At 38.9% G+C, this 25,099-nt stretch overlaps 1 protein-coding gene across 2 annotated transcripts in view; it reads left to right on the top strand.

Moving 5' to 3' along the window:
• The first annotated feature begins 1,596 nt into the window (after nt 1-1,596).
• Nucleotides 1,597-25,099, top strand: part of adck1 (aarF domain containing kinase 1) — a 74,706-nt gene continuing 51,203 nt past the window's right edge. For both annotated transcript variants that reach the window (XM_077565231.1, XM_077565148.1), the window contains exons 1-3: nt 1,597-1,706; nt 2,485-2,624; nt 5,047-5,130. In XM_077565231.1, coding sequence (XP_077421357.1) covers nt 2,493-2,624; nt 5,047-5,130 — 216 coding nt within the window. In that variant the 5' untranslated portion in view covers nt 1,597-1,706; nt 2,485-2,492. The remainder of the gene's footprint in view (nt 1,707-2,484; nt 2,625-5,046; nt 5,131-25,099) is intronic.

The raw sequence follows: 25,099 nt of genomic DNA, 5'->3' as shown, positions 1-25,099 counted from the left end.
AACTAGGCATTTCAACCTGCTAACATTAAAATTGCTGTAACTTTGTCCATTTTTGAGCTACGTCCATGTATTATAGATCATTTTAAAGGGAATTAAGCGTAGATCCAAAACTCCGTTTATAGAGAGAGAGGAAAACGTTACGTTACCTAACACCGTTAGTTTAAACAGCGTCATTTCCAACACCATTTAAGTAAAAATTGTTTTTAATGAGATTAAAGTCAGAATTGTCACTTTAAAGTAACAATTTAAGTAATTTAATAAAGACTTAAGTCGGAATTCTGAGATAAGTAAGAATCCAGCTAACTCCCAGCCCCTGGACTGCCCTAATCCTTTTCCGTATGTTATTTATTGCTGCTTTCTGTTCGACAAAAATTGCTATGCAGGCGGTACAAGAATAAAATTAAAAGCAATGAGTGTTACAAGCGCAGACGTATATGGACGGAGTCCAATGTCGCGTGGATAAAAGTCATATTAGAAGTTTCTTTGTTAATCATAACAGGAAAAAGTTGGAATTCTGAGATAAAAGTGAGAATCCTGACAACCTTTTTTCCACGTACTGCCCCAATCCTTTTAAGTACCGTATGTTATTTATTGCTGCCCCCTGTTGGACAAAATTTCGTACTGCAGGTGATACAAGAATAAAGTTTAAACTTTAAACTTGTAACACTCATTGCTTTAAACTTTAAAGCAATGAGTGTTACAAGCACGGACGACGTATATGGAGTCCAACGTCCGTGGATACAATTCATATTAGAAGTTTCTTTGTTAATCATAGCAAGAAAAATAATTCCTCGTTGGCAATTGTTCAGGAGAGACAGGAACTCTTAATTGATCAATTAATTCAACAAATTGGCTTAAAATATGGCTTGTGCCTTTTATTATTTTATGTTGTAACGACTAACTTGTATATTTCAAGATTTGTTACAATATACATTTTGTATGATTGATCAGAAAAGTTTACCTCTTCTGTGATTGCCCCTCAAATGACAGGTTCAGCAGAGAAATCCATTTTTGAAAAGACTCGTCATACTAGACTGAAGTTAAAAATTGTATCACGTTTGTAACCCATATAAAAGTACAGTTTAGATCTATTGACAAGTGATATTTTATCCCTATGGACTATTTTAATGTTAATTGAACACTCTGAATTGTCCCTAGATGTGATTGTGAGTGTGAACGAGTGTTTATCCAGTTCAGGTTGTACCCTGCCTACTGCCCAAAGACGACTGGGATAGGCTCCAGCACGCCCGCGACCCCCGTGAAGAAGCAGTTCAACAGTTCATCATGAATGGATGGGTGGATGGATGCAGGTCTTGCATTCTCAAACGAGCTGTGCTTTTTGTAATATTGTTATTTATTCTTTTTTTAAATTTATTTCCGAACCCATTTTTATTTTATATATATATATATATATATATATATATATATATATATATATATATATATATATATATATATATATATATATATATATATATATTTCCCCGTTATTATTAAAGTTGGTAAAATCCCAATTGACAATTTGCAACCAGATGATGGCGGAAATGGCTCAAAAACTATCGAAAGAAGTAAAAGAAGAAGAAAAGATAAAGAAGAACTACAATAACCAGCGTTCTTTGCGCACGCATGTAGGAAGCTGGCGAGGAGGTCAAAAACAAAACCGGCAGGCAAGTGCAAGAGAGTCAACTCGTGGAGACATCGTGAAGGTAAAAGTTTATTGGTTTTACTGACAGTTTTGGGATTGAATAGCTCTTGCAGAACCTCGGTTGTTGGTCTCCTATTGTGTTTTATGACAAAATTTAGCCAGTCGTTGCATAACCCTAGCATACATTCTGCTGTTCTGAAATAACAACCAGTGAATTACGTACTCCAAGTGAGTAAACTTAGAACACAAACTCCAATTTGAGGTTAATCTGTCTTTATCGACCCGAAACGTAATTTTCAATAAACTAAATGGGCTTTTCTTTGCACGTCAGTGCCCGTAAAGAGATACATGGGCATGTATTATGATTAAGGTTTAAAGGTATTGACATTAGTCGCTGTAATTGTGTAAAAATATTCATTTTCGATAAATAATATATTTGGTAAATATCGGCCTAGTTATTAGTATCAATTGAATGCTAATTAAATATGAAAATTTCATTCTATTCTGCAAGCACCAGACTGTTCCCTCCATAAAGATCTGGAGCACACAGGATATCAGAATTATGTTTTGCCTAAACCTGTCATGAGCCTGAGCTATGGTATTACATAAGTGGTAAAAAAGTATTGTAATTGTAAGGGTTGATGTTTTGTTGTATTGAAAAGAAAACTTGCAATGCTTTCGGTAAATGTAATGTTTATTTAATTATTTATTTATTTTGGGGGTACTATCAGGATATTATACTGAAATCTGGGAACATTATAGCCCCGATGTAAAATGAAACATATGGTTTCTATTTTAGTCATAATGTAAAACATATTATTTTTGTCATTCTTACACAGTGCCACTAATGGCTCTCCGGTTGCTCAAAGTCCCTACTCTGGCCACGGCAGTGTTTGCATCTTCTGGATTTTACCTCTACAATAGACGACTTGATTTCAATGACCTGAGTTTGATCCGCTTTGGACGAGCTGCTGCCACTGTAAGATACTGCATTTGTATTTTGGAAACACGTGATTAATCGCAACTGCTCAGTGAAAACGTTTTAATTGTATTCATATTGTTGTAATCAAGTTGGCACGTTGTTTAAACTTGATACTTACTTAGCCTGAAATGTGGTCTACAGATATTTAAGGGTTTACTGACTTCGGAAATATAATTCAAGAACGCTGTAAACCAGAGCTCGTCAGTCAGCACGTCAAGAATAAATGGACCTGGCGACGTACCCGCCAATTGCGATTTTTTTTTTACTGCATGCTTCACTATCTCATACATTATGGTTAGTAAGTGTTGTTCTAAAATACAATATATGTGAACTGTACTGTATTTTTGTTAGGGATGGTCCGATCCGATCCACAGAATCGGTATCGAGGCCAAAATGACTGCATTGTTTTTATTATAGAACCAGTCAGATCCAATCCATAAACCCAAACTATATCATATATTCTCAACTTCACTTTGTGTAACATAACATGCCCTAGCACAGACGAGGTGTTGCCGTGGTTGACATGTGCCGGTGTGTGTTTTTGTCACATGAACAGAAGCCTAAAGATGTCAATATCAAATTACATCCACGTTATTAACAACTTTTAAAGTGACAAAAACAAATTGGATCGATTATTTTGCTCGTCGACTAATCACCAACAGTAGTCGCAATTAGTCAACTAATCGGAACATCATGTCGCTGTCCTGTGAAAAACATTTATGTCCATTATTTTTTACGATTATGTCTGCATTCAGTTGCATCTCATAAACGTAAAAATGTCAAAAATGGACATGTTTTTCACAGGACAGTGACAATGTAAATCGCAGCATATTGCCCCAACAAGCGGCTGCTTTTTTTAAAACCATCATTAGTTTACATTTTGTATTCTTTAAAAGTATGTAATGAAGACAATTAAAATTATAGTACATTGAACTTTGATTACATTTTGCGGCTTGTACCATAATTTCTGACATGTTTAGAAATTGATTGTGATACTGTGGCTTTAGAATTTCTTTCGCTGTAAATCTTAAGTGTATTTTAAAATTGAACCACAAACTATGCAGAATAGTATTAATAATATGAAACTATTAGGGGTGTTAGAAAAAATTTATTTGGCAATATATCCCAATATTACAGCGCACAATTCTCGAATTGATTCGATATGCGGCCGAATCGATTTTTAAACATACATTTTTTATGGGAATATTCAACAAAACGTCTTACTGAGGGTTAGGATTCACACATTAAGCATGGAAGAATATTATATTAATGAAACATTAATCCTTAATATTTTTATTTCAGTGCTGTTCAAACATTAAACAGACTGCAACCTGTTTGTTAAATGCAGTGGCTCAATTGTAAGCCTGAATTTTCAGATAAATGAATACATTTTCATACAAATCTTACAGTGTACATACACAATTTACTGATTAGTATTTTCTAAATTTGAGTAAAAAAAAAAAAATTTTTTAGATTCGTATCGGGATTAATCGGTATCGAATCGAATCGTGATAAGAATCGAATCGCCAGGTACTAGGCAATTCACAACCCTAGAAACTATAATATTTCACTCTTTGGTACTAATCCTTTTTGTAAAGTAGGTCTAGAAGGTAGTGAAATCAGATGAGTAAAATTGGGAAAATACACTGTGCTAAACACAACTAAAATAAATACTTGTATTGTTTTTTATTTTGTTTTATTTACCATTTATCCAATATGCTTTTTTTTGCTTCACTATTATGTGTATTTTAAAGCAGTAAATTGATCTACACAAACAAAATGTGGTATGCACATGAATTGGAAAAAAAGAGAAAGAAATCCTTAAAGATTATGATGAACTGCAACTGTACTGCATATTATAACAAACTATTTTGTGCTTTATTGTAATGTGTTGCCGTTGAGGGCTTGTGGCAAAGCTGTCATATTTTGTTGAGTCTTGCTATGTCCGAGTTCATAAACGCAGCACTGTGCTTAGTCGCGACTCGCGAGTCAAACGAGAGAATAAAAGAAATGGACACAATAGTTCTTTTCCAGACTTGATAAATTTACATGCCTGTTTGTTTACATATGCCATCAACATTCATTTGCGCTACTTCTTCCTTCTTCCTCGTGTTCGTTACGTTGCTTGCCACACGCATCCATACTAAAAATCAGTTGACTGTTTCAGTTCGGTTACAATGAGGTGTAGAGAGAAACAGGAAGTTATCTGTATTAGTGCAAAAATACAGTAAACTTGTTTCCCTACTAAAGTTTGAAAACGTACTCTTTCTTTTCTGAAAAAATAAATAGCACTGTACATTTTGTAGCAGATGACAAATTACAACGTGTTTCATGTTTGTTTTTCTCCTACTGTAGTTCTATTAAAATTGTATTTGATGCTCAGTTCTTTACATGTTTTTATTTTGTTTTTCTTCTGTAGACAGCTGTCATCAGCTATGACTATCTGACTGCTTTCAACAATGTGGAGTATGGCACAAAGGAATATTGGGCCCTTAAATCCAAGGTAGGAATGAAGTGTGAACATGAAAAGAGTCAAGTTAACTAACGTAAGCATAAAAATGTGAGAGGTGATGAATGATGTATATTTTTTGGGGTGAAAACTAGTTAGTCCTTCATTGAATACTTTCTTCAACACGTTGAACACATTAAGTGGTATGTCATTTGCTTGAATGACCAACAAAAACTCACCGAGGACGAGCAATGCTGGTCCATTGAGCTATATTGTGACCAGCTATCGGCTTACCTTCGGGAAAGTCAACCCACTAGCTTGAAAGTGGGTGAAGGCTCAATTCAACAGCCGGTCTCTCTCCCTCAGAGGTGGGTAGAGAAGCCAAAAATTGTACTCGAGTAAGAGTAGCATTACTTCAAAATAATAGGAGTCATAAAAAAAAAATCACTCAAATATAAGTACAAAAGTATTTGCTGAAAAGAATACTCAAGTACTGAGTAACTGCTTAAACATAAAGTCTGATTCATTTTTAAAAACGATCTCATCAGACAGACAAATATATGAAATTATGTGCAAATTCTGGCATCTTCAAATGATAAAATAAAAAAAGCTTTTTGAGCTTAAACAACAGTGCAAGCAGTCACGTTAGCCCAAGCATGCACAATCCATTCACAAATTGTGGCGTAACTCGCTCGGCGCTGCCTCCCAATATAATCACCTTAGGTGGGAGTTTCTTAAAGCGAAAGCACCAAGACATCATCTTTCAGTTGAGTCTTTTGGGTTCTTATTATGCCTGCCAGTCCTCAACCATTTCCTGTATATAAGCAAAGTGTCCGCGGAAATGCTCCCACACAGAATCAAGCGGAGCGCTTAACAAAGTCGCACAACAACATTTACATATTTTGGAACTCGGTGCACACAAAAGGCACATTTCATTATTAGGTGCGCTGTCGATTATTGAGGACATTTAAGACTTTTAAAAGTCCCATAGTATGAAAATGCACTTTAGAGGCGTTTTCTATCAATAATATTCTTCCCCGGCCTGTCTACAATCCAACCAGGTATGAAAAAAGTCAGTCCACAACTTCTTTAGCTTTCTCCTCTTTTCTAAATTGTGTGCTTCAAAAGGGCAGATTAAACTTCTGTGACATGGTGACGTCAATAAGACACGTAAGTGCACTCGACCCCACCCCCTTGGGTTAGTGGCAGCCACTCTGGTAAAGGCTTGTCACACCCACAGAAGTTCGATAAGCTGGCTGCTCAATTTATTTTTTATTTTTATGAAAAGCCTGTTCAAAGCTGTATTTGCAAACACAATGGATCGGTCCCAGTGGTGTGTGACACAAACGTGAAACATGTAAGTTTAACAGTTTTATTTGGAATATAGTGTCTAAAGTGGGAGCTACATTTGTCGTGTGGAGGTTGTTTGGTTACAAGAGGTCAGATATGATAAAGCAGACGGTAGTTGGATAATAAAAGCACTGGCCGAGCATCCCAGGGCCACTGGAGCATACGTCGGGTAAAATCTGGGCATTTGTTGGCCCTTTATCTCTTGAATAGAAAGTCGTGGACAGACGACACCAACACCATTGGAAAGCTCTCATCGGGCCCAGTTTATGTCTCTGGTAGGACTTGGTATTACGGAGATATGGGTGGCGGAAATCCTAAAAATCTACCTGGCTGGCGATGGTTCTCCCCCTTTTATTATTATTATTCCTGTATTGTTTTGCCAAGATACAATCCGCGGTGGTTATTTTGCCGCGACTAGCAACTCGCCACCTAGTTGATGTGACTTTGTGATGGTAACAGGCCGCTAAGTGGTCTCGACGAGACAGCTTGCACGTTGCGACCGCGCAGTGGTATTATTCATATTCAATGCTTATTGTTAACCGCTTGTAAATGTCTATAAGCATTCACGGCAAATCAGAGACATTCATGGCAAAATAACGCTTGCAAATAACAATCGCAAACTTTTTTTTAACAATTTTTTTTTTAACATTTTTTTTTTTTAATTTTTAGAGAGAGCTCAGTGTTGTTCATTCGTTAATCTTACCGATTTCGATATGCCATCATCATTGCTCTTGTTTGTGTGTGCGCATGCTTGAAAGTTTGTGCTCATCAATTCACCTGAAACCTATTAAAAATCCCATACCCTTCACCTAAACCGAAGACTTTAGAATCCCACTAGAGTCGTGAAGTTGTCAGGAGACCCCAGGAAGGATCAAAGAAAAGAAAGAAAAGTGAAATCCATACCGACCAGACACCACCTGCTACCCACAGGGTTATAAACCAGAATCTTTCACCAATCCCAGAAACATCTAAATTCCAACAAATTAGAGAGACCTCAAGAGACAAAAGGAAAGACTGAAGAAAGGAAGGAAGGATAGATGAAGCAGAGTGAGATCCACAGACATCAGTCTCCACCGATTCAGCGACTAGAGGAATAAGCATATTGTGTTTGAATTTCAGTAGATGCTGGTGTGGTGGATCTGGCATGCATGAAAACCTCCACCAAAGAAGGGAGCTGTCACCCACCACAACCCAGCCCCCGCCGCCACCTCCAATCACCCCCCCCCCCTTCCTGACCCGACCCGACCCCCAGGCCCACCAGCCCCCCGAACGCCGACCCCCAAATCCCGGGGACCTCCCCGTACCCAGGAATTGGTGCCAGAGAGGGGCCGGACGGCAGAATAGCGAGGGCAACCGCGCCCACCCCACCTCCAGCCGCGTGGTGGGGCGGAACACTGGGGACGGAAGGGGAAAAAGGAGCACCGGGAGATAGGTGGCGCCCCTGTACCCCAGGCCCGGCGGGGAAAGGTCCCGGTCGTCACACCAGCGTGCCTAGCGAAAACTAACCCTGTTACTGAGTTCACCAGCTCGCCGACTGGCGAACTCTACCCCTACACCGTAGATGTGACCCCACCCAGTGTATATACAAGTGTGTGTGTGGTGCATTAAAATTGGGAGCAGGTGATGGAGCAGAGGGAAATGATATCCTACAGCTCTGATCCACCTGTTTCCCAGAAATGTGTTGAGTGTATGTGGTGCATTAAAAATAAATAGAAGGGCGTGGTGGCGCGGCGGGGATACAGATGGGGGACCGCAGCACTACTTAATACTGTGGTCTGCCCCAACCGAAGGCTCCCCACCCGCATCTCCTAGTTGTAGAATGCATTAAAATTGGAGTGGAGTTGCAGGGGGAAGACGGTGTCTCCACCCTACCCCACTCCCCCAAGAAGTGTTTTATGTGCCCTATGTGTCTATTTACAAAGTGTATTGTGCAAACTAATGTAGTGAGCTAAGAGAAGCGACTAGCGGGGCCGGGGATGGAGCCTCCGGCCCAGGGGAGGGGAAGGAAGGCGGACAGGGCAGGGGGACGGGTGGAGGAGACGACAAGAAGGGGAAGGGGCAGGGCAGCAGGGAGATGGGGAAGGAGGAGGAAGGGTGACGAGGAAAAAGGGACCGGGAGGCGGAGGAGGACGGGTGTGGGGAGGCGAGGCGGTAAGGGGGAGGAAGGGGAGGGGAGAAGGAACTATGGGGCACCCCGGAGGCCCACCCGCCCCAAACCGCCCGGCGCGGAGCGACAGACAGCGCTGGGGCGGCGCCACCCCGGAACCAGGGAGAGCAAGTCTGAAGTTGTTGCAATCCTTCTGTTCTAGTTCCAGCCAACAGTTGGTATCTCTGTTGGGTTGTGCCCATAGAATGAGATTTTGTAGCTGTTTAGGTATATAGTAGTGCATAAAATTTGGTGCCTCTAGACCTCCTTTGGATCTGCTTTTCTGAAGAGTGGATAGACTAATCTTTGCTTTAAAAATTATTATTATTTTTAATTCTAGTAGAATTTTGTAACCAGTTAGACATAGAGATAGCAGGTTCTTCTAAATTAAGTAAAATATCATTGGCATATAGATTAATTTTGTGTTCTGTTACCCCGGAGTGAATTCCTTGGATCCTTCTTTCCTGGCGTATAGCTAATGCAAGTGGCTCAATAAATATCACAAATAATAAAGGGGACAATGGGCATCCCTGTCTTGTGCCTCTCTGTAGAGTAAAACTCTGAGATATAATCCCATTCGTAGTAACTGTAGTTTTAGGAGAATAATATAATACTGACACCCAGTGAATAAATGACTTCCCAAAGTCAAATTTATTTAGAACAGCAAAGAGGAAGGACCAGTTAACTTTGTCATAGGCTTTTTCTGCATCCAACGATATAATAACTGCTTTTTTATCATGTCGCTGTGACATACTAATAAGGTTAAAGAGCTTCCTAGTATTGTTGTATTGTTAGTAGAATGACAACCTTTAATGAAGCCTGTTTGATTGCTATGCATGATTGTCGAGATGACTGTTTCTAGGGTAGATGCGAAGGCTTTAGCGATAGTTTTAATGTCAGTATTAATTAGTGATATCGGAAGGTAATTTGATGGAAGGGTGGGGTCTTTTTCTGGCTTTAATAAAAGTTTAATTGCTGCTGTATTCATGTGTGGACGTACGTAACCATTAGTTTTAATTTCTGTTACTACTCTGAAGAATAATGGAGCAAGCATTAACCAAAAGTGCTTAAAAAATATGGCCAGATAACCATCTGGGCCAGGTGCTCTGCCATTAGGCATACTATCCTATCCATACACTGTACAGCTCATTTCTAGTCAGTGGCGCATCTAAAATATGTTTATGTTCAGTAGATAACTCAGGCATATTTCAGCTACTGAAGAATGCCTCCATATGTTCAGGTTTAGGCTTGTTAGTTTCTGAGTATAGGTTGCGATAATAGTTATGAAAAATATTATTAATTTCTTCCGGTGATTGTGTGCACTCACCATTTGTCCCTTTAATAGCCGTTATAAGAGATTTTTACCGATTGTGTTGAAGTCGGTTTGCAAGAAATTTACCTGATTTGTTATTATATTCAAAGTTGTTGTATCTCAATTTTTGTCAATTGTCTTTTTGGATAACATATCGTCTAACTGTATTTTGGTATTTTGTAATTCAGTCCATATTTGGTTATTTGGGTTTATTGCATATTCATCTGTCAGTTGTTTAATTTTATCTTCCAGGTCTTTTTCAAATTTTTGATCCGGTTTCTTTTTATAAGATGAATATGATATAATTTTACCTCTAATTACCGCTTTTCCAGCTTCTCAGAGAAGAGATGGAGATAAATTTGGAGTCTGCCCACTCTCTTCTTATAATTTTGTCAAACTCTGTCTCATTTAGCAGTGTCGGGGGAGGTTTAAAGGTGTAATCAACTTGTAGGGTGAGGGAGACTGGTGCATGGTTGCTAATAATAATATGATGTATTTTTGTACCAATTTTATCAGCAATAGAATTATTTGTAAGGAAAAAAAATAAATTATTATTTTAATCGCCTTGTACGTGTCGTATTATTAGATCGATTTATTAATGGATTTTTGATGTGTTAAAGTCTTCTCCAATATAAAGTAATTAAAGAATACATTCTTATGTATGAGTATACAGACAAAATTCTTATTTATGAGTATACAGACAAAATTCTTATTTATGAGTATACAGACTCCTCTTTGTCTACTGTTATAAGAGGCAGAGTACACCTGGCTGAAATTTCTGTCAATAAAAAAAAAAAAATCTTCAGATTTTTGTAGGTGTGTTTCTGGTAGGAGACAAATATCTGTTTTTAATTTTAAGAGATGGTCTAAAATTGTTATTCTTTTGGCCTGTGAGCGAGCGCCACACACATTCCAGGAAACCAGAACTAATTTATGCATACAGACACTGGCGTGCACAGGCAGACCCCCTAGTGGTGCTGACACTCTTGCCCCTCTGCCCTCTCGCAAAAAAAGTGCCCTTTGGAAAGTTCTTTTTTTTTTAAATAAACAGTTTACTGAGGACAGGTCAATGTTGACACAATCTTTTAGAAAAGATGCACGATTAAATGTGTCGGGAGGGGTGAATATGCGCGTGCGCGATTCACCCGACCTAGCTGTCTCTCTGCCTCTCTCTCTCTCTCTCTCTCTCTCTCTCTCTCGCTCTCGCTCTCGCTCTCGCTCTCTCTCTCTCTCTTTGTCACATGAACGTTATTAGCCGCGGACGCCGTGGGACACACACACACACACACACGCGGGCAAATCTCAATCTTTATGAAGAGAGACACACGATCCACTTTTTCTTCAAAGCATATGCCTATTTTGAGCGGGTGGGTGAGAGGGTGATTCGGCGGCAGTGAGGACAAATAGATACTGATGTCTAATGAACCGTTTGGTTCCTCAGCTGCATGAGAAAACAGCGAGCATGAGCGCACAGGCAGTTGAGGGGAAGCGGCCATTTAAAAAAAATGTCTTTTCATGACTGAGATAAAAGGGAGAACAAAATGCCGATTCACTCTGTTCATCTGCACAGCATCATGCACATTTTCTTGCGACTGCCTCCCAAGACTGAATACAGATAAGTCATCTTCATCTGGGATGTTCACATATGTTGAAATTGTACTGAATAAAATAGTGATATAAAGGCATGGTGGGAAAATGTATCAAAGGCCGTGGGGATGGTGATTAGTGTTACTTCTCTTTTGGTACAATCTTCACAGCATCAGCTGATACATACATACATTGGTGCTATTTTAAATAAAAATACGAGGGTTGATCAAAAAGTTCTAACCCTCACCCTGAAGGACTCACAGGAAGGAGACAGTTTTTCAGTATTTTTCTGTGTAATCCCCAATGATGCTGAAGCAATGCTATCCGATTACACAAGAAGGTGGTGTCCTGATCCCCTAAAAACTCCTCCACCTAACCTCATCATTGTTTCCAAAAGGCAAGTACGTTAAGGAAACGGGTAGAAGTCAGATACAGCCAAGTCTGGCAAGTAAGGTGGGTGGGGTAGAAATTTAAATCTACAACTGGCTGCTTCAGGTAGCGTAGTACTGTCAAGTAATAGTTTTTTCCCTTTTCCAGGTAGTCTTTCATGATTACTCCTTCAGAATCCTAAAACACCGAAGTCATAACCTTTCCAACAGACACTGTCTGCTTGAACTTCTTTGGGGGTGGAGAATCAAAGTGTTTTCACTGCTTACTTTGAAGTTTTGATTCAGGTTCAAAGTGATGAACCCATGTTTCGCCTTGAGTTACCAATCAGCAACGGAAGTTCTCAGGATCCGCCTGGAAAATGAGTCAGAAGTTTTTGGAAATGTGAGTTTCTACTCTGCCGTCTACATTCTTGCAGCCAGCTTGGTCATCTCTTAAAGGTCTCATTTAAAACACTGTGGACTGAACCAGAACTAATGCTGGATAGGAAGACGTCTGTCATTTAAGACCATTCGGTGAATGGCATCCGCTTGTTCATCAGTGGTTGAGATTTTGGACAACTTGACAGTGAGTCATTTTCTGTGCCAACCCTGCCTTGCTTGAACTCAACAGTCTTTTTTTCACAGTTGCATAGGAGGGGGAGTCCTCAGCAAATGTCCTCAGTGATTTCCTTGGTGGTCCTACCTTTCTTTTGCAGACACTTTATGATTGCTCAAACCTGTGTTGTGTGTGTCCATCCTTAGGTTTGTCACGTCTCACACCTTTGCCTGTCCGTCACTGGTGAAAAAATTAAGACAGAACTCTGAATTCGCTTTTCTAGTTTCATAAAAAGTGTCAGTGTTTCCACAATATAATTGTTTAGTAGGTATATTTTTGTGTTATTTTTTATTTTTTATTTTTGTGTTTGTGTTAAAATGGTGAAAGAGTGGGATCATTTCAGACTTAAAATGCGCATTGTGTCATGTAATCGTTGTCACTCAGATCATGCTTTCCTCTGAAGATTCCCGCTAGCTTAATTTTACTTACTATACTATACACTTTTCAGTGATATTAATGTTAATGTACCTTACTAATGTAACATTATCCCTGTAGAGGGCTGAGTCTGCGTTAATTTGTGGCTTGTTTACCACACAGTTGAAGCATATTATCATGATGTCTACGTATGGAGTCCATCCATCCATTTTCCTTACCATATACAAGGGTTGCGGGCGTGCTGGAGCCTACCCCAGCTGTGTATATATGACGTTTCAAAGATCAATGTATTGTGTGATTGACATGAGTTCTTGCAGCTCCAAGCTGCCTTCGCCATCAATGCAGGAGCGGAGAATGAGCACATTTTGGCTGATTCATCCCAGGGATGTAGCGAGCAATTTGGAGGTCCAACGCAAACATAGTCAGAGCCCTCCACTCCCAGTGTACTCCACCCATCCATCCATTTTCCGCAACACGTATACGCGCGAACGTTGCGGGCATGCTGGAGCATTTCCGAGCTGTATTCAGGCGGTAGGCGGGTTGCACCCTGAACTGGTCGCAGCCAATCGCAAGGCACACATAGATAAACCACCATTCACACACTCATTCAATCTACCATGCATGTTTTTGCCCCTTTGTTTTCTTGGTGTTTTTAACACAAAATGTGAGTTATGTGTTATAGGCCATTTTGTCCTGCTTTTTAAATCTGTTGCAATGATCTGACATCTTGTTAGACTACTAAATTTTTACCCCCAAAGACTTTTAATATTGAAGCTGCTCTATGTCGCCATTTGACCAAAAATTTCTTTACAATTGCCTTTTTATTTGACCATTTATGACTCAAACATATTATAATTAGCAGATTAACATCGTAACTATTCATAATGGGTACTCCTGCAAGCCTCTGGCCAATAGTTTTCAGACTAGAAGAAGAGACTCTAATCTTTCTTTTGGTAGGTTCCATGTTTTTTTTTAGCAATAGAACTAGTGTGACCAAACGTCCTCTTTTGGGAGTACATTTAGGAGGACAGACCATTTTTTAATATCCTGTTCGGGCGTCCAGGATTTTAATAAATTCATGAAAATGTCCGGTTGGCATTGCGTGACTAATAGGAGGTGAAGTACACTGTGTAACTGCGACTGGTACCACAATTTCAAGGCCGGGGCATGTGTCCTCTTTTTTTTGGAAATGAGAATATGATCACCCTAATAGAACACAATATTCTGTGGGCCTTTCAAAATCGGTCAAAATGCAGTAAAACAGCCGGGAGCGAAGGGGATTGCTTCAGTGAAAATGACTGAGCGTAAATGTGTTAAAAATTATTACAAATTTCTCATTTACGTTGATTTCTGGATAAGTCAGTTTTGACCAATTCACCACATAAATGTGTCATGTAATAATGATGTATAAGTGGTTAGAATTTTTTAGTAACATACCAACATCATATAACTTGTTAATATCTTGGTTTTAGGTTTTGGACAGGTGTGATACAGGTTTGGCTACACGTGTGCATGTTAAGTAGTCCAAGTAATGCTTATTGAATTTGTGTGAATGTGCCGATGGATGGAAAAATTAGAAGGAACATTGGTTGTGATCACATTAAGTTTAACATTTATTACTGTTTCCCCAGGAAGTTGTCAGAGATGTCACCATATAAATGTTAAGTGCCTGCCAAGAAAATATTATGTTATAATAGTGGGACAATAGTAAGAAAAGGCATGAACTAAACCTATGGTAATTACCAATAACTTGGACTAATGAGCAGAAGCATAATACTACTGTGCTTGATTGTGCTCAGTCACTGTGTATGTTGTACGCTCCAACCAGCAGATGCCAGCATTTACCAATTTCTGAGAGGCTCACCACTGCAGTTCTCCCACCAGACACAAGAGGGTACTTAGCATAGATAAAATAAACTTCTTTGCTTCTTTGAGGGAAAATGTAAATATAAAGGTGCTTGGTAAATGGTCATGTGCTGCAGTTTAACAGCCAAACTAGTCTGAGGCAGGGAAATCCATTATTGAAATGCTGAATTCTGGCAGCAACAAAAGCAGCACATAGCAATACTTATTTTTGGGTGTGTCATGGATGTGTAAATTAAAGGATGGTGTTTGACTCTGCTGCATTGTATTTGAGGAAGGAATGCACACCAGAATTTCTTTGTAGTTGGGACTTTAATTTTAATACTTCCACTTGATGTTTGCATAAAAAAATAAATCCACTGGTCAAATGTAGTCTTATAAAGTGCCCTTCTACCAAGGAGAACAGCAGTAAAATAGTGCACGTTTCTTTATATGTTACAGCAAACATTAACAGACATGTGGCGTACCCGATGAAGAAAAAAACTACATCCACTGGTCAAATTTGGTCATATAACGTACCCCTACGTAGATTAAAAAAACTCTGTAATAAGTTAAAGTAGTTCATAATCATTTAATACTTGAAAGCAAACCACATACATTTTTCTGGCCATAGGGACACTTACCATGGAGAACAAGAGTAAAAGGAGAGAAGTATATTGATCCTGGAGGCTGCATTAGGAATATGTCATGTTGTTACTGTTCACTTACACAAATTGTCTGTAATTATAATGCAACAATTATGCAAACACAAAATATTTATAATAGCTTAACTGATCGTGTAAATCTACTCACATATGAAGGGTCTACGTTAAACGTTATCGGGCCACCATGAGCCAAATTGTGGTGGCCATGCCAGCACGGACCCTGTATATCGCTGGCGTTGGACCGATACCTCACGTAAGAATTTGGTCTATTTAGTGTTTTCCAAAAATTTATACAATTAGTATGTCCACCCTTTTATTTTATTTATATATATATATATATATATATATATATATATATATATATAATTTTTTTTTACAAATTATTCACCAATCTTGAGTGCTGAAAATGGCTTTCTTTCTTTGAAGATGTAAATTATTGAACAAACATGATGATGACAAGACAATGGCGCAATCATCAAAACTCGTCACTTCATCATCGCAAGCACAATGCCAATGGCAAAACTAAAAACATAATGATAAGTAATAAAAGTTAAATGATATAATGATCAATAATAAATGATAAAGTAATTCATAATAAAAGATAACTCGTGTGTTGATTTCATCACATTTATTTATAAAATTTGCCGGGCTATTTGTAGTTTACCTCTGTGTCCACACTATGTGGACACCCTGTAGAATACACAATAAAATTAATTTTAAAAACTACATACGTAAATAAAATGAAAGAAAATATCAAGTGGCCATAATAATTCCCATCCAAAATATGAGGTTGTACAAGCTCTTTTAAGGCAAGAATTAAATTCAATACAAAAGTGTAACATTTAGGAGTACAGTATCTCTAATTTAACAAGAGTCTCAATCTGAACACTGGGTGGCACACTGGGATGTACTGACATAATGACGTGCAACTGAGACAGTAGAAGAAGAAAGACATGAAGAAAAATGTTGAATATATACTGTCATACATACATACAAACACTAGTTGGCACGTGCGCTGTGATTGATCATCCAAGGCAAAGTAATGTTGTCACAGGGCAGCCATCTTGGGACAGGGCTGCTCGATCCCTCTTAACATTAGTCAGTGGAGCATGGACTTTGAAGTAACTGTAAATTGCTTAACTATCTCAAATTCTCAACCGATTTTCAATCTTGTTGTGAGATATGACACAAACAACTATGCAACTATGCCATGTTAAAAGAAAATCTGTGATAAAAATTCAGCCTTGAATCATAGCCTGGTAATAACATTTGTAAAAAACAAAAAACAATCCGTTTGTAAATCCGTCAAGAATTCAGCGAGTTGCAAGTATTTAAGTGGGTAAATCCACCTTACCGCCGACTACAGCACAGCGCACCAGAGCAGTCCCCTGTCATAAGATGGCTGACCATGAATGACGACGCTGCTGACTCCGCCTTGAGACATCTAGTGTGGATATCGATTGAAATGCTAGCATTGTGTGCTGACTGGGGAGCTGTTAATAAAACGAATAAATATAAATAATACCTAGCACTGATTGCTGAGAATAGTACATGTCATCAAATCCAATGTCCGTTTCAGGCACATACAGTGACCTTCGCCCAATTTAAAACTTTTTGCGGCTCTGCCTTGTTTGGAACGTAAGAAGCTGGATGCTATGCAAACGGCACAGAACGGCACAGAAATCGCCACAGTGAACACAAGCTTATTATGCGGTTAAAAGTATGCGCGTTTCAGCTGCCGTATACAATACACTGCATGTAGGTTTTGAGGAGAGATTTGAAATAATTAACTCTTTCACTGCCATTGATCGTTTATAGACGTCAAGTAAAAACCTACGGAGCACTGCCAATGACGTCTAAAGAAGTCATCCAATGATTTTTTATTTTTTTTTTGAAACGGGTAGAGGGAACAATTCTGCATGTCTGGCGAAAGTTTCCAGCCGGTCTGTTGTGCCTAAGGACTATTTTTGGCCCCTAGAGGGCAGCGATGACTCTCTTTTGACAAGATCGGGTGGGCGTCAGTAGAGGCGGAGCGAGAGCGTCGAGCAGGAGATCAGAATGGAAAACAAAGGAAAAAAAAATGGCGACCGTTTGCGAGGAGTTCATGGCCGAGCCGGTTTATTTCAAAGACAAAAGCATCGACCAAACCTAAAAGAGCACATTGATGACAACGATGATCATCATCGATGATGATGATGATGATGATGATGACTCCGTGGATGGAAAGCATTGACGCGGCAGTAGAAGACGTGGGGGGGGGGAAGCTAGATGGCTGAGGAGGAAGTGGTGTCCGTTTGGAAAGCAGCTCTCTACACTTACAAGACGAAAGGGATCGACCACGCTAAAAGAGCACATTGATGACGACGTTGATCATCATCGATGATGATGATGAAGGTGAATCCGAGCTTGACGGCGAAATTAGAACCGCTGACGCGGCGGCTATGACGGCGTCATAAACGCGGAGCACAATCGAGCACGCACAGGCGGACGTTCGATCGGACGACGAAGAGTGCCCCGAGTCCAATGCATATTCATCGGAGGAGTGTGTACAGTCTGCTACTTGCTATTTATTCCCCGGAAAAAAAGGAAAGTTTAACGTGTAACGTTTGCACGCGAAACGGACAAAGTGAAAGTAAACTTGTGCGAGTCCAGCGGCGTCTCCTTGCACGCAGGAGAGCGTTATAAAAAGAAAAACTGTATTTGAAACATCCACATAATTGTAAGTAGTACCACAGTTGCACACATTTGTAAATAGTTTGCGAAATTGTTTTGTCAAATTGTTACACTGTTGAATGGAAATAAACGTATTTTGCAATCAAAAAACACTTTTTCATTGTTGGTGAAAGCGTTTTACAGAAGTAAAGCACTATTTAGGTGTTTGTGGCATCATTCATGGACAAAAAGAAGTGTACAATTCACTGGAGTGCATGAAATAACATCGTTTCACAAAAAGCCCTTTTTCTCCGTTTTTTGTTTCAAAACAGAGAATTTCGGTGAAAGTAAAAATTTCTATTGTTGATTACTGAAGAACGGAATAAGGTAGAAACAAACTCTTTTTTTCTGATGAAAGACACATACATACATACACATGTACATAGTATTCCATTAGAATGTCACAGTCACATTATTATTATTATTTTTAATTATTAGGGTTCATATCTACACTTTTTTAACCATCGATGAAACCCGCATTCTAGTTAATCTAATCTTTTTGCATTGCTATAGGATTTAGACATGCTGATGTGAAACATGCCAACAAATACTAGCCATGCCCCCCCCCCCCCAAAAAAAAATCCCTTTTTTTTGTGCTTGGCCGCTCGACAAGCCTCACTGAAGCGAATAACGAGCTAATCATGGGCATCCTAATAATAAATGGGCCTTGTTCATAGTCCACTAATCCCAGTCGTTAAATCCTGGTGTTGCAAAGAAATCATTTACTGCAGCTGTGCTCTCAATATAGGACCAGCTGCCCAAACGGCACACAATGAGCTCACTTTTGACTCTTTGCTATACAAGAAGTCAGAATTGAATTCCATTGTCTCTTGTACTTGGTGCACATATTGTTGTGGCATAAAATCAGCATTCATTTGTCCCTCTTACCAAAATATTCTTTTTAAACATGTCATTATTTTTACGCACGTTTCTACATTAACAATGGCCCCGTGGCTGTCAGGCCACTTGAAGTTCGCTGATGCTGACCCGACTGGGCCAGTACAAATTGTATAACTAAATACAATGAAATCAACATGTTATTGCTTTTAAAAAAATATTCAATATTTTGAGTTGAGTACATTTAAATTGGTCAATCATCATTTATCTTTGTACCACACTGGGCATTAAAAATTCAGTTAGATTTTATACTGCAAAAAAGCATAACATGCAAAAAAACGGGGGACGGCTATTTGACGTGATTACACCCACATAATTTTTTATGAAAATGCTACATTCAAAGAAATAACATTATAAATAGTTTTTTTTTTTAATTAAAATAAAATCATTTTCGGATGTCTTTTAGTACATCATTCACAAAAGTAACACTAACTTGGATCAGAGGTTTCGGGTGTCTACAATCCGGTCTATAGGTGCGTTAAATACTCTTTAACAGGGGGCTGTATGTGGGGTTTGTGGTCGTGGGGGATTCAGGGGGAGCCATTGGCTGCTGTGCATCGACCTGTGGGTGGAGTGTGGGGGAGCACTTACCAACCCCCCCTGCAAATGAACCATATCTGATAAAAGTACTTTAAATTAGGGCTGAATGATTATGAAAAATATTATTTTTTTTTTCCCAAAATTGCGAATGCGATATCATATGCAATAATTTTTTTCAAGGTCCTCTTCAGTGAATTTTTTACCCAACAAAAAGTTAATTATAAAAAACAATATCAGATCAATGATAGATTACAGGAGTTTAAGATAAAGGCAAACAAAGCCTTAATATCACATCTTTTTCTACTACAATTACAGTTAGTTATAATTTACCACTTCAACAAATCCAACTTTTCATGTTATGACTGCATTTTTTAATCACTGCATTTATCAATAAATGTAATATACATATTTAAAAAATAAAACGTAACGATCTCCAGTCAGTAAACTCACACATGCTAAAGTGTAGGAAAAGTAAAATTATACCTGCTTATATGACGTAACATTTTTCGATTTGATTTTAATAACCACTAGCATTCTGTAGCAATCCTTGTGGATGGGTCGCAGGTTGGGTAGTTTGCCATGTCAAGCACGGGCCGTGAAGACTAAATAAAATAGACTAAAATAAAGTAAAATAAACGAATAAAAATAAAAAATACATTAAAATAGACTAAATAGACTTTCATTTTGGTAAGATGAGCTGAGTAATGACGAGCAATAATCAGTTCGTCCTTCCTAATTTTCATTCATGAAATTGGACGACACAACATATGGCCAGATACAGACCTATTTAGCCTCAAAATATAGGACAACTCAAATGTATCAGTCGCTGCCGCAGTTTACAAAACGTGCGAGATTACGGCAGCCAAAAAGTCATAACTCACAACGATGAAGTGTTGTTTTAAAACTAGAGCTGTCAAACGATTACGTTTTTAATCAGATTAATCACATCTTGGAATTTTGATTAATCACGATTAATCGCTTAACTCTTTGACTGCCAAGCATTTTCAGAAAAGGGATGCTGTGGGTGCCAGCTGATTTAAGCATTTTGACTGATCTTTCAAGGTCCACAGAAAATGTTGTGTTTGGACTATAGAAACACACATACTACCAAATGAAAGATTGAACTCTCATCTTTCATCAGAAAAAAAGGTTTGTTTCTACCTTATTCCGTTTTTCAGTAATCAACAATAGAAAATGGTTAATTTCACCGAAATGCTCTGTTTTGAAACAGAATACGGAGAAATCAAGCTTTTTGTGAAACAATATTATTTCATGCACTCTAGTGAATTTGACACCTTTTTTTTCCATGAATGATACCACAAACACCTAAACAGTGCTTTACTTCTGTAAAACTCTACCACCAACAATGAAAATGTGTTTTTTGATAGCAAAATACGTTTATTTACATTCAACAGTGTAACAATTTGACAAAACAATTTGGCAAAGTATTTACAAATGTGTGCAACTGTGGTACTATTTACAATTGTGTGGATGTTTCAACTACAGTTTTTCTTTTTGTGTAACACTCCCCTGCGTGCAAGGAGACGCAGCAGGATTTGCACAACAGATTAGATTCACTGCGATTGCCCCTTCGCGTGCAGATGCTACACTTTCTTGCCGGCCTTTTTTTCCAGGGAATAGCAAGTATATACTGCAGTGTGTGTTTGGCCATGTTGCCATCAAGTCTACTCTCAGGATCATGATACGGTGACGTTACGGTGGTGTTACGTCTGGCTTCCTCATGTCCTTCAGCTCCTATACCGGGTGGTAGATGTTCGGGACCATCTTATCCACTCCATTTATGGTGGCATCGTAGTCCAGAACCAATGTCTTCTCCGTGATCAGACTGTACCCACTCCTCCGATGAATATGCATTGGACTCGGGGTACTCTTCGTCGTCCGATTGAACGTCCCCCTGTGCAGAAGTGCTCGGTTGTGCACCGCGTTTTCCGGCGTTAGCATCGCTAGCCGGTGAGGCTTTATGACGTGATCATAGCCGCCGCGTCAACGCTTCCAACTTCGCCGTCAACCTCGGAGTCACCATCATCATCATCGTCGTCATCAATGTGCTCTTTAGCATTGGTCGATGCTTTTCGTCTTTGAAAAAAATGCTCAAGCGTGAGCTGCTTGCAACCGGTCGCCATTTTCGCTTTCTCAGCCATTCTCCGCTCAACACTCTAGCTCCGCCACAAGTCTTCTACTACTGACGCCTACCCAATCTTGTCCAAAGAGAGTCATCGCTGCCATCTAGTGCCCAATAATAGTCATTATACTAGATCTGCTTGATACTTTCAGCACACCTGGCCAAGGCTTTCCTCCACCCGTTTCCCCAAAAAAAACATAGTGAACGTCTTTTAACGTCTTTTAACGTCTTTGGCAGTCCTCATTTGGATTTTACTAAACGTTATTAAACGTTTTTGGCAGTCAAAGAATTAATAAAAAAGTATTTTTTTTATCAATATTTTTTGTCCCGCCAAATTTGAAGCGCACCGTTTATGTGTTAATTCTTTTGACATTTAATGTTATCAGGACGTCTTCAACAATTTTTGATCCACTGCACACGCTCATCTGCCTCTTTTTCTAATCAGTTAATTACTTTCATAATTTAAAATGGAAAAAAATGACCCCAATATTTTGACATGAACAAATAGTCTAAATGTGATACTCAAACATTTATTAAATGCTTTACTTTAATGCATGTATTTGTTTATTGCTCATTCATACACCTGTGCTAATTTAAACGTAGCCATCCGCTGTCACGCGAAAGGATTATCTATGGTCAAAATTAATAGTGCAATTAATCTGCGTTAATTCATTATTTTTTTGGCTTGTGTACCAACCAAACCATTTTTTGTCATAGCATGAGTACACCCTCACTAATGGATGTTGATTCTCTAAAAGTAGAACGTAACAACTTATTAACTCTTTGACTGCCAAAAACGCTAAATAACGTTTAGTAAAATCCTACGGAGGAGCGCCAAAGACGTTAAAAGACGTTCACCAAGTTTTTTTGTTTTTTTTGGGGAAACGGGTGGAGGAAAGCCTTGGCCAGCTGTGCTGAAAGTATCAAGCAGATCTAGTTAGTATAATGCCTATTTTTGGCCCCTAGATGGCAGCGATGACTCTCTTTGGACAAGATTGGGTAGGCGTCAGTAGAAGACGTAAGGCGGAGCTAGAGTGTTGAGGGGACAACGGCTGAGGAAGCCATAATGGCGACCGGTTGCAAGCAGCTCACGCTTGAGCATTTTTTTCAAAGACGAAAAGCATCGACCAATGCTAAAGAGCACATTGATGACGACGATGATGATGATGGTGACTCCGAGGTTGACGTCGAAGTTGGAAGCGTTGACGCGGCGGCTATGATCACGTCATAAAGCCTCACCGGCTAGCGATGCTAATGCCGGATAAATGCGGAGCACAACCGAGCACTTCTGCTCAGGCGGACGTTCAATCGACGACGAAGAGTGCCCCAAGTCCAATGCATATTCATCGGAGGAGTGGGTACAGTCTGATCACGGAGAAGACACTGGTTATGGACTACGATGCCACCATGAATGGAGCGGATAAGATGGATCAACCACCCGGTATAGGAACTGAAGGACAATGAGGAAGCCAGACGTAACACCACCGTAACGTCACCGTATCATGATCCTGAGAGTAGACTTGATGGCAACATGGCCAAACACACACTGCAGTATTTACTTGCTATTCCCCGGAAAAAAAGGCAGGCAAGAAAGTGTAGCGTCTGCACGCGAAGGAGCCATCGCAGTGAAACTAATCTGTTGTGCAAATCCTGCTGTGTCACCTTGCACGCAGGGGAGTGTTACAAAAAAAAAACTGTATTTGAAACATCCACACAATTGTAAATAGTACCACGGTTGCACACATTTGTAAATAGTTTGCCAAATTGTTTTGTTAAATTGTTACACTGTTGAATGTAAATAAACGTATTTTGCTATCAAAAAACACCTTTTCATTGTTGGTGGTAGTGTTTTACAGAAGTAAAGCACTGTTTAGGTGTTTGTGGCATCATTCATGGAAAAAAAAGGTGTCAAATTCACTAGAGTGCATGAAATAATATCGTTTCACAAAAAGCTTGATTTCTCCGTTTTTTGTTTCAAAACAGAGCATTTGGGTGAAACTAACCATTTTCTATTGTTGATTACTGAAAAACGGAATAAGGTAGAAACAAACTTTTTTTTTCTGATGAAAGATGAGAGTTCAATCTTTCATTTGGTAGTATGTGTGTTTCCATAGTCCAACAAAATTTTCTGTGGACCTTGAAAGATCAGTCAAAATGCTTAAATCGGCTGGCACTGACAGCAGACCTTTTCTGAAAACGTCTGTCAGTCAGAGTTAAATTAAATTAAATCATTTTATTTTGTCTCCTTAATTTCATCATTTAAGTTTTAGGCATTAAAAAAACATATAAAACAAATATGTTTCTTTGAAAATAAATAAGCACAGTAATAACAATTTAAAAATCAGAATAAAGAATTATCTTGGCTTTATTATAAATAGCTCTTACGACGGTTACAACAAAAAACTTGGAGCTCCTTTGAATCCCCTTTAAATAGGAATTTAAATCAGGAACAAAGCACTGAATATTTTTTACAGAGTGTACGGAAAGTATTCAGACCCTGCTCAATGCAGAAATTTTCCCAAAAATATCTTTACAATAGTCTTTTTATTTGACTTTTATTACTCAAACAACTTCTAATCAGCAGATTCATACCTTAGCTGTTCACAATAGGTGCTCATGTAAGTCTCTGGACAATAGTTTTCAGACTGGATTTGGGTTTGAATTTCCCGCCTGCTGTCTGCGGATGTGACGTCATATGTGCATTGGGTACGTTAAGAAGGGAGTTTGCAGCTTCAGTTTTTGGCCATGTGGTCGTGGTAGTAAAGATTCTAAATTCAATTTCATGCATTGAGCAGCTTCAATTTAAACTAGACAAAGTGCAATTTATGAGAATGCTGAAAAGCTGATTGCAATAACTGAATGCTAAGATTTGAATGAATGTTCTTATGAAGTAAATTGAAAGATAAATGACTAAAGTAATAAAATGTGGTCCAAGCGAGGTTTGAACCCAGGAAATTACTGAAGTGTGACCACACTTCATTTTGTATTGAACCATCAAATGTACTAAAATGTCATCCACGCGGGATTTGAACCCCGGTACTCCTTAGTGGCAGGTACTTGCTCTAACCACTGGGCTAACTTGACTTATACGAAATCATGGCTAATGGCGTATTTATTTTGAAAAGGGTCATCTGATGCTGAAAACAAGCATATTTAAGTGAAATTATAATGCATTTCTTGATATGGTAGTTGGTATACATGTATACACTTAGCATAATGGCCATGGATATATTTGCACTGTACAATCGAAGCTGGGATTCGAACCCACAACCTCCTGGTTACTGGACAATGCACTTTATCAACTGCTCCACTGAGCAGCCTCGGACAGGTGGTAATGATTATAAATTGTATGTATGGAAGTGGGCGGGGAAAGTGACTTGGAAAAAGTTGAATGTCTGTTCCATTGAAAATGAATGGGGAAAAGTTGATATTTAACGTGAAATTGTGTGAATATATACCCCGGGAGGCGT

Source organism: Vanacampus margaritifer, chromosome 1 (genome assembly GCF_051991255.1).
Source record: "Vanacampus margaritifer isolate UIUO_Vmar chromosome 1, RoL_Vmar_1.0, whole genome shotgun sequence".
NCBI lineage: Eukaryota > Metazoa > Chordata > Actinopteri > Syngnathiformes > Syngnathidae > Vanacampus > Vanacampus margaritifer.
This window is presented reverse-complemented; position numbering and strand designations above follow the sequence as displayed.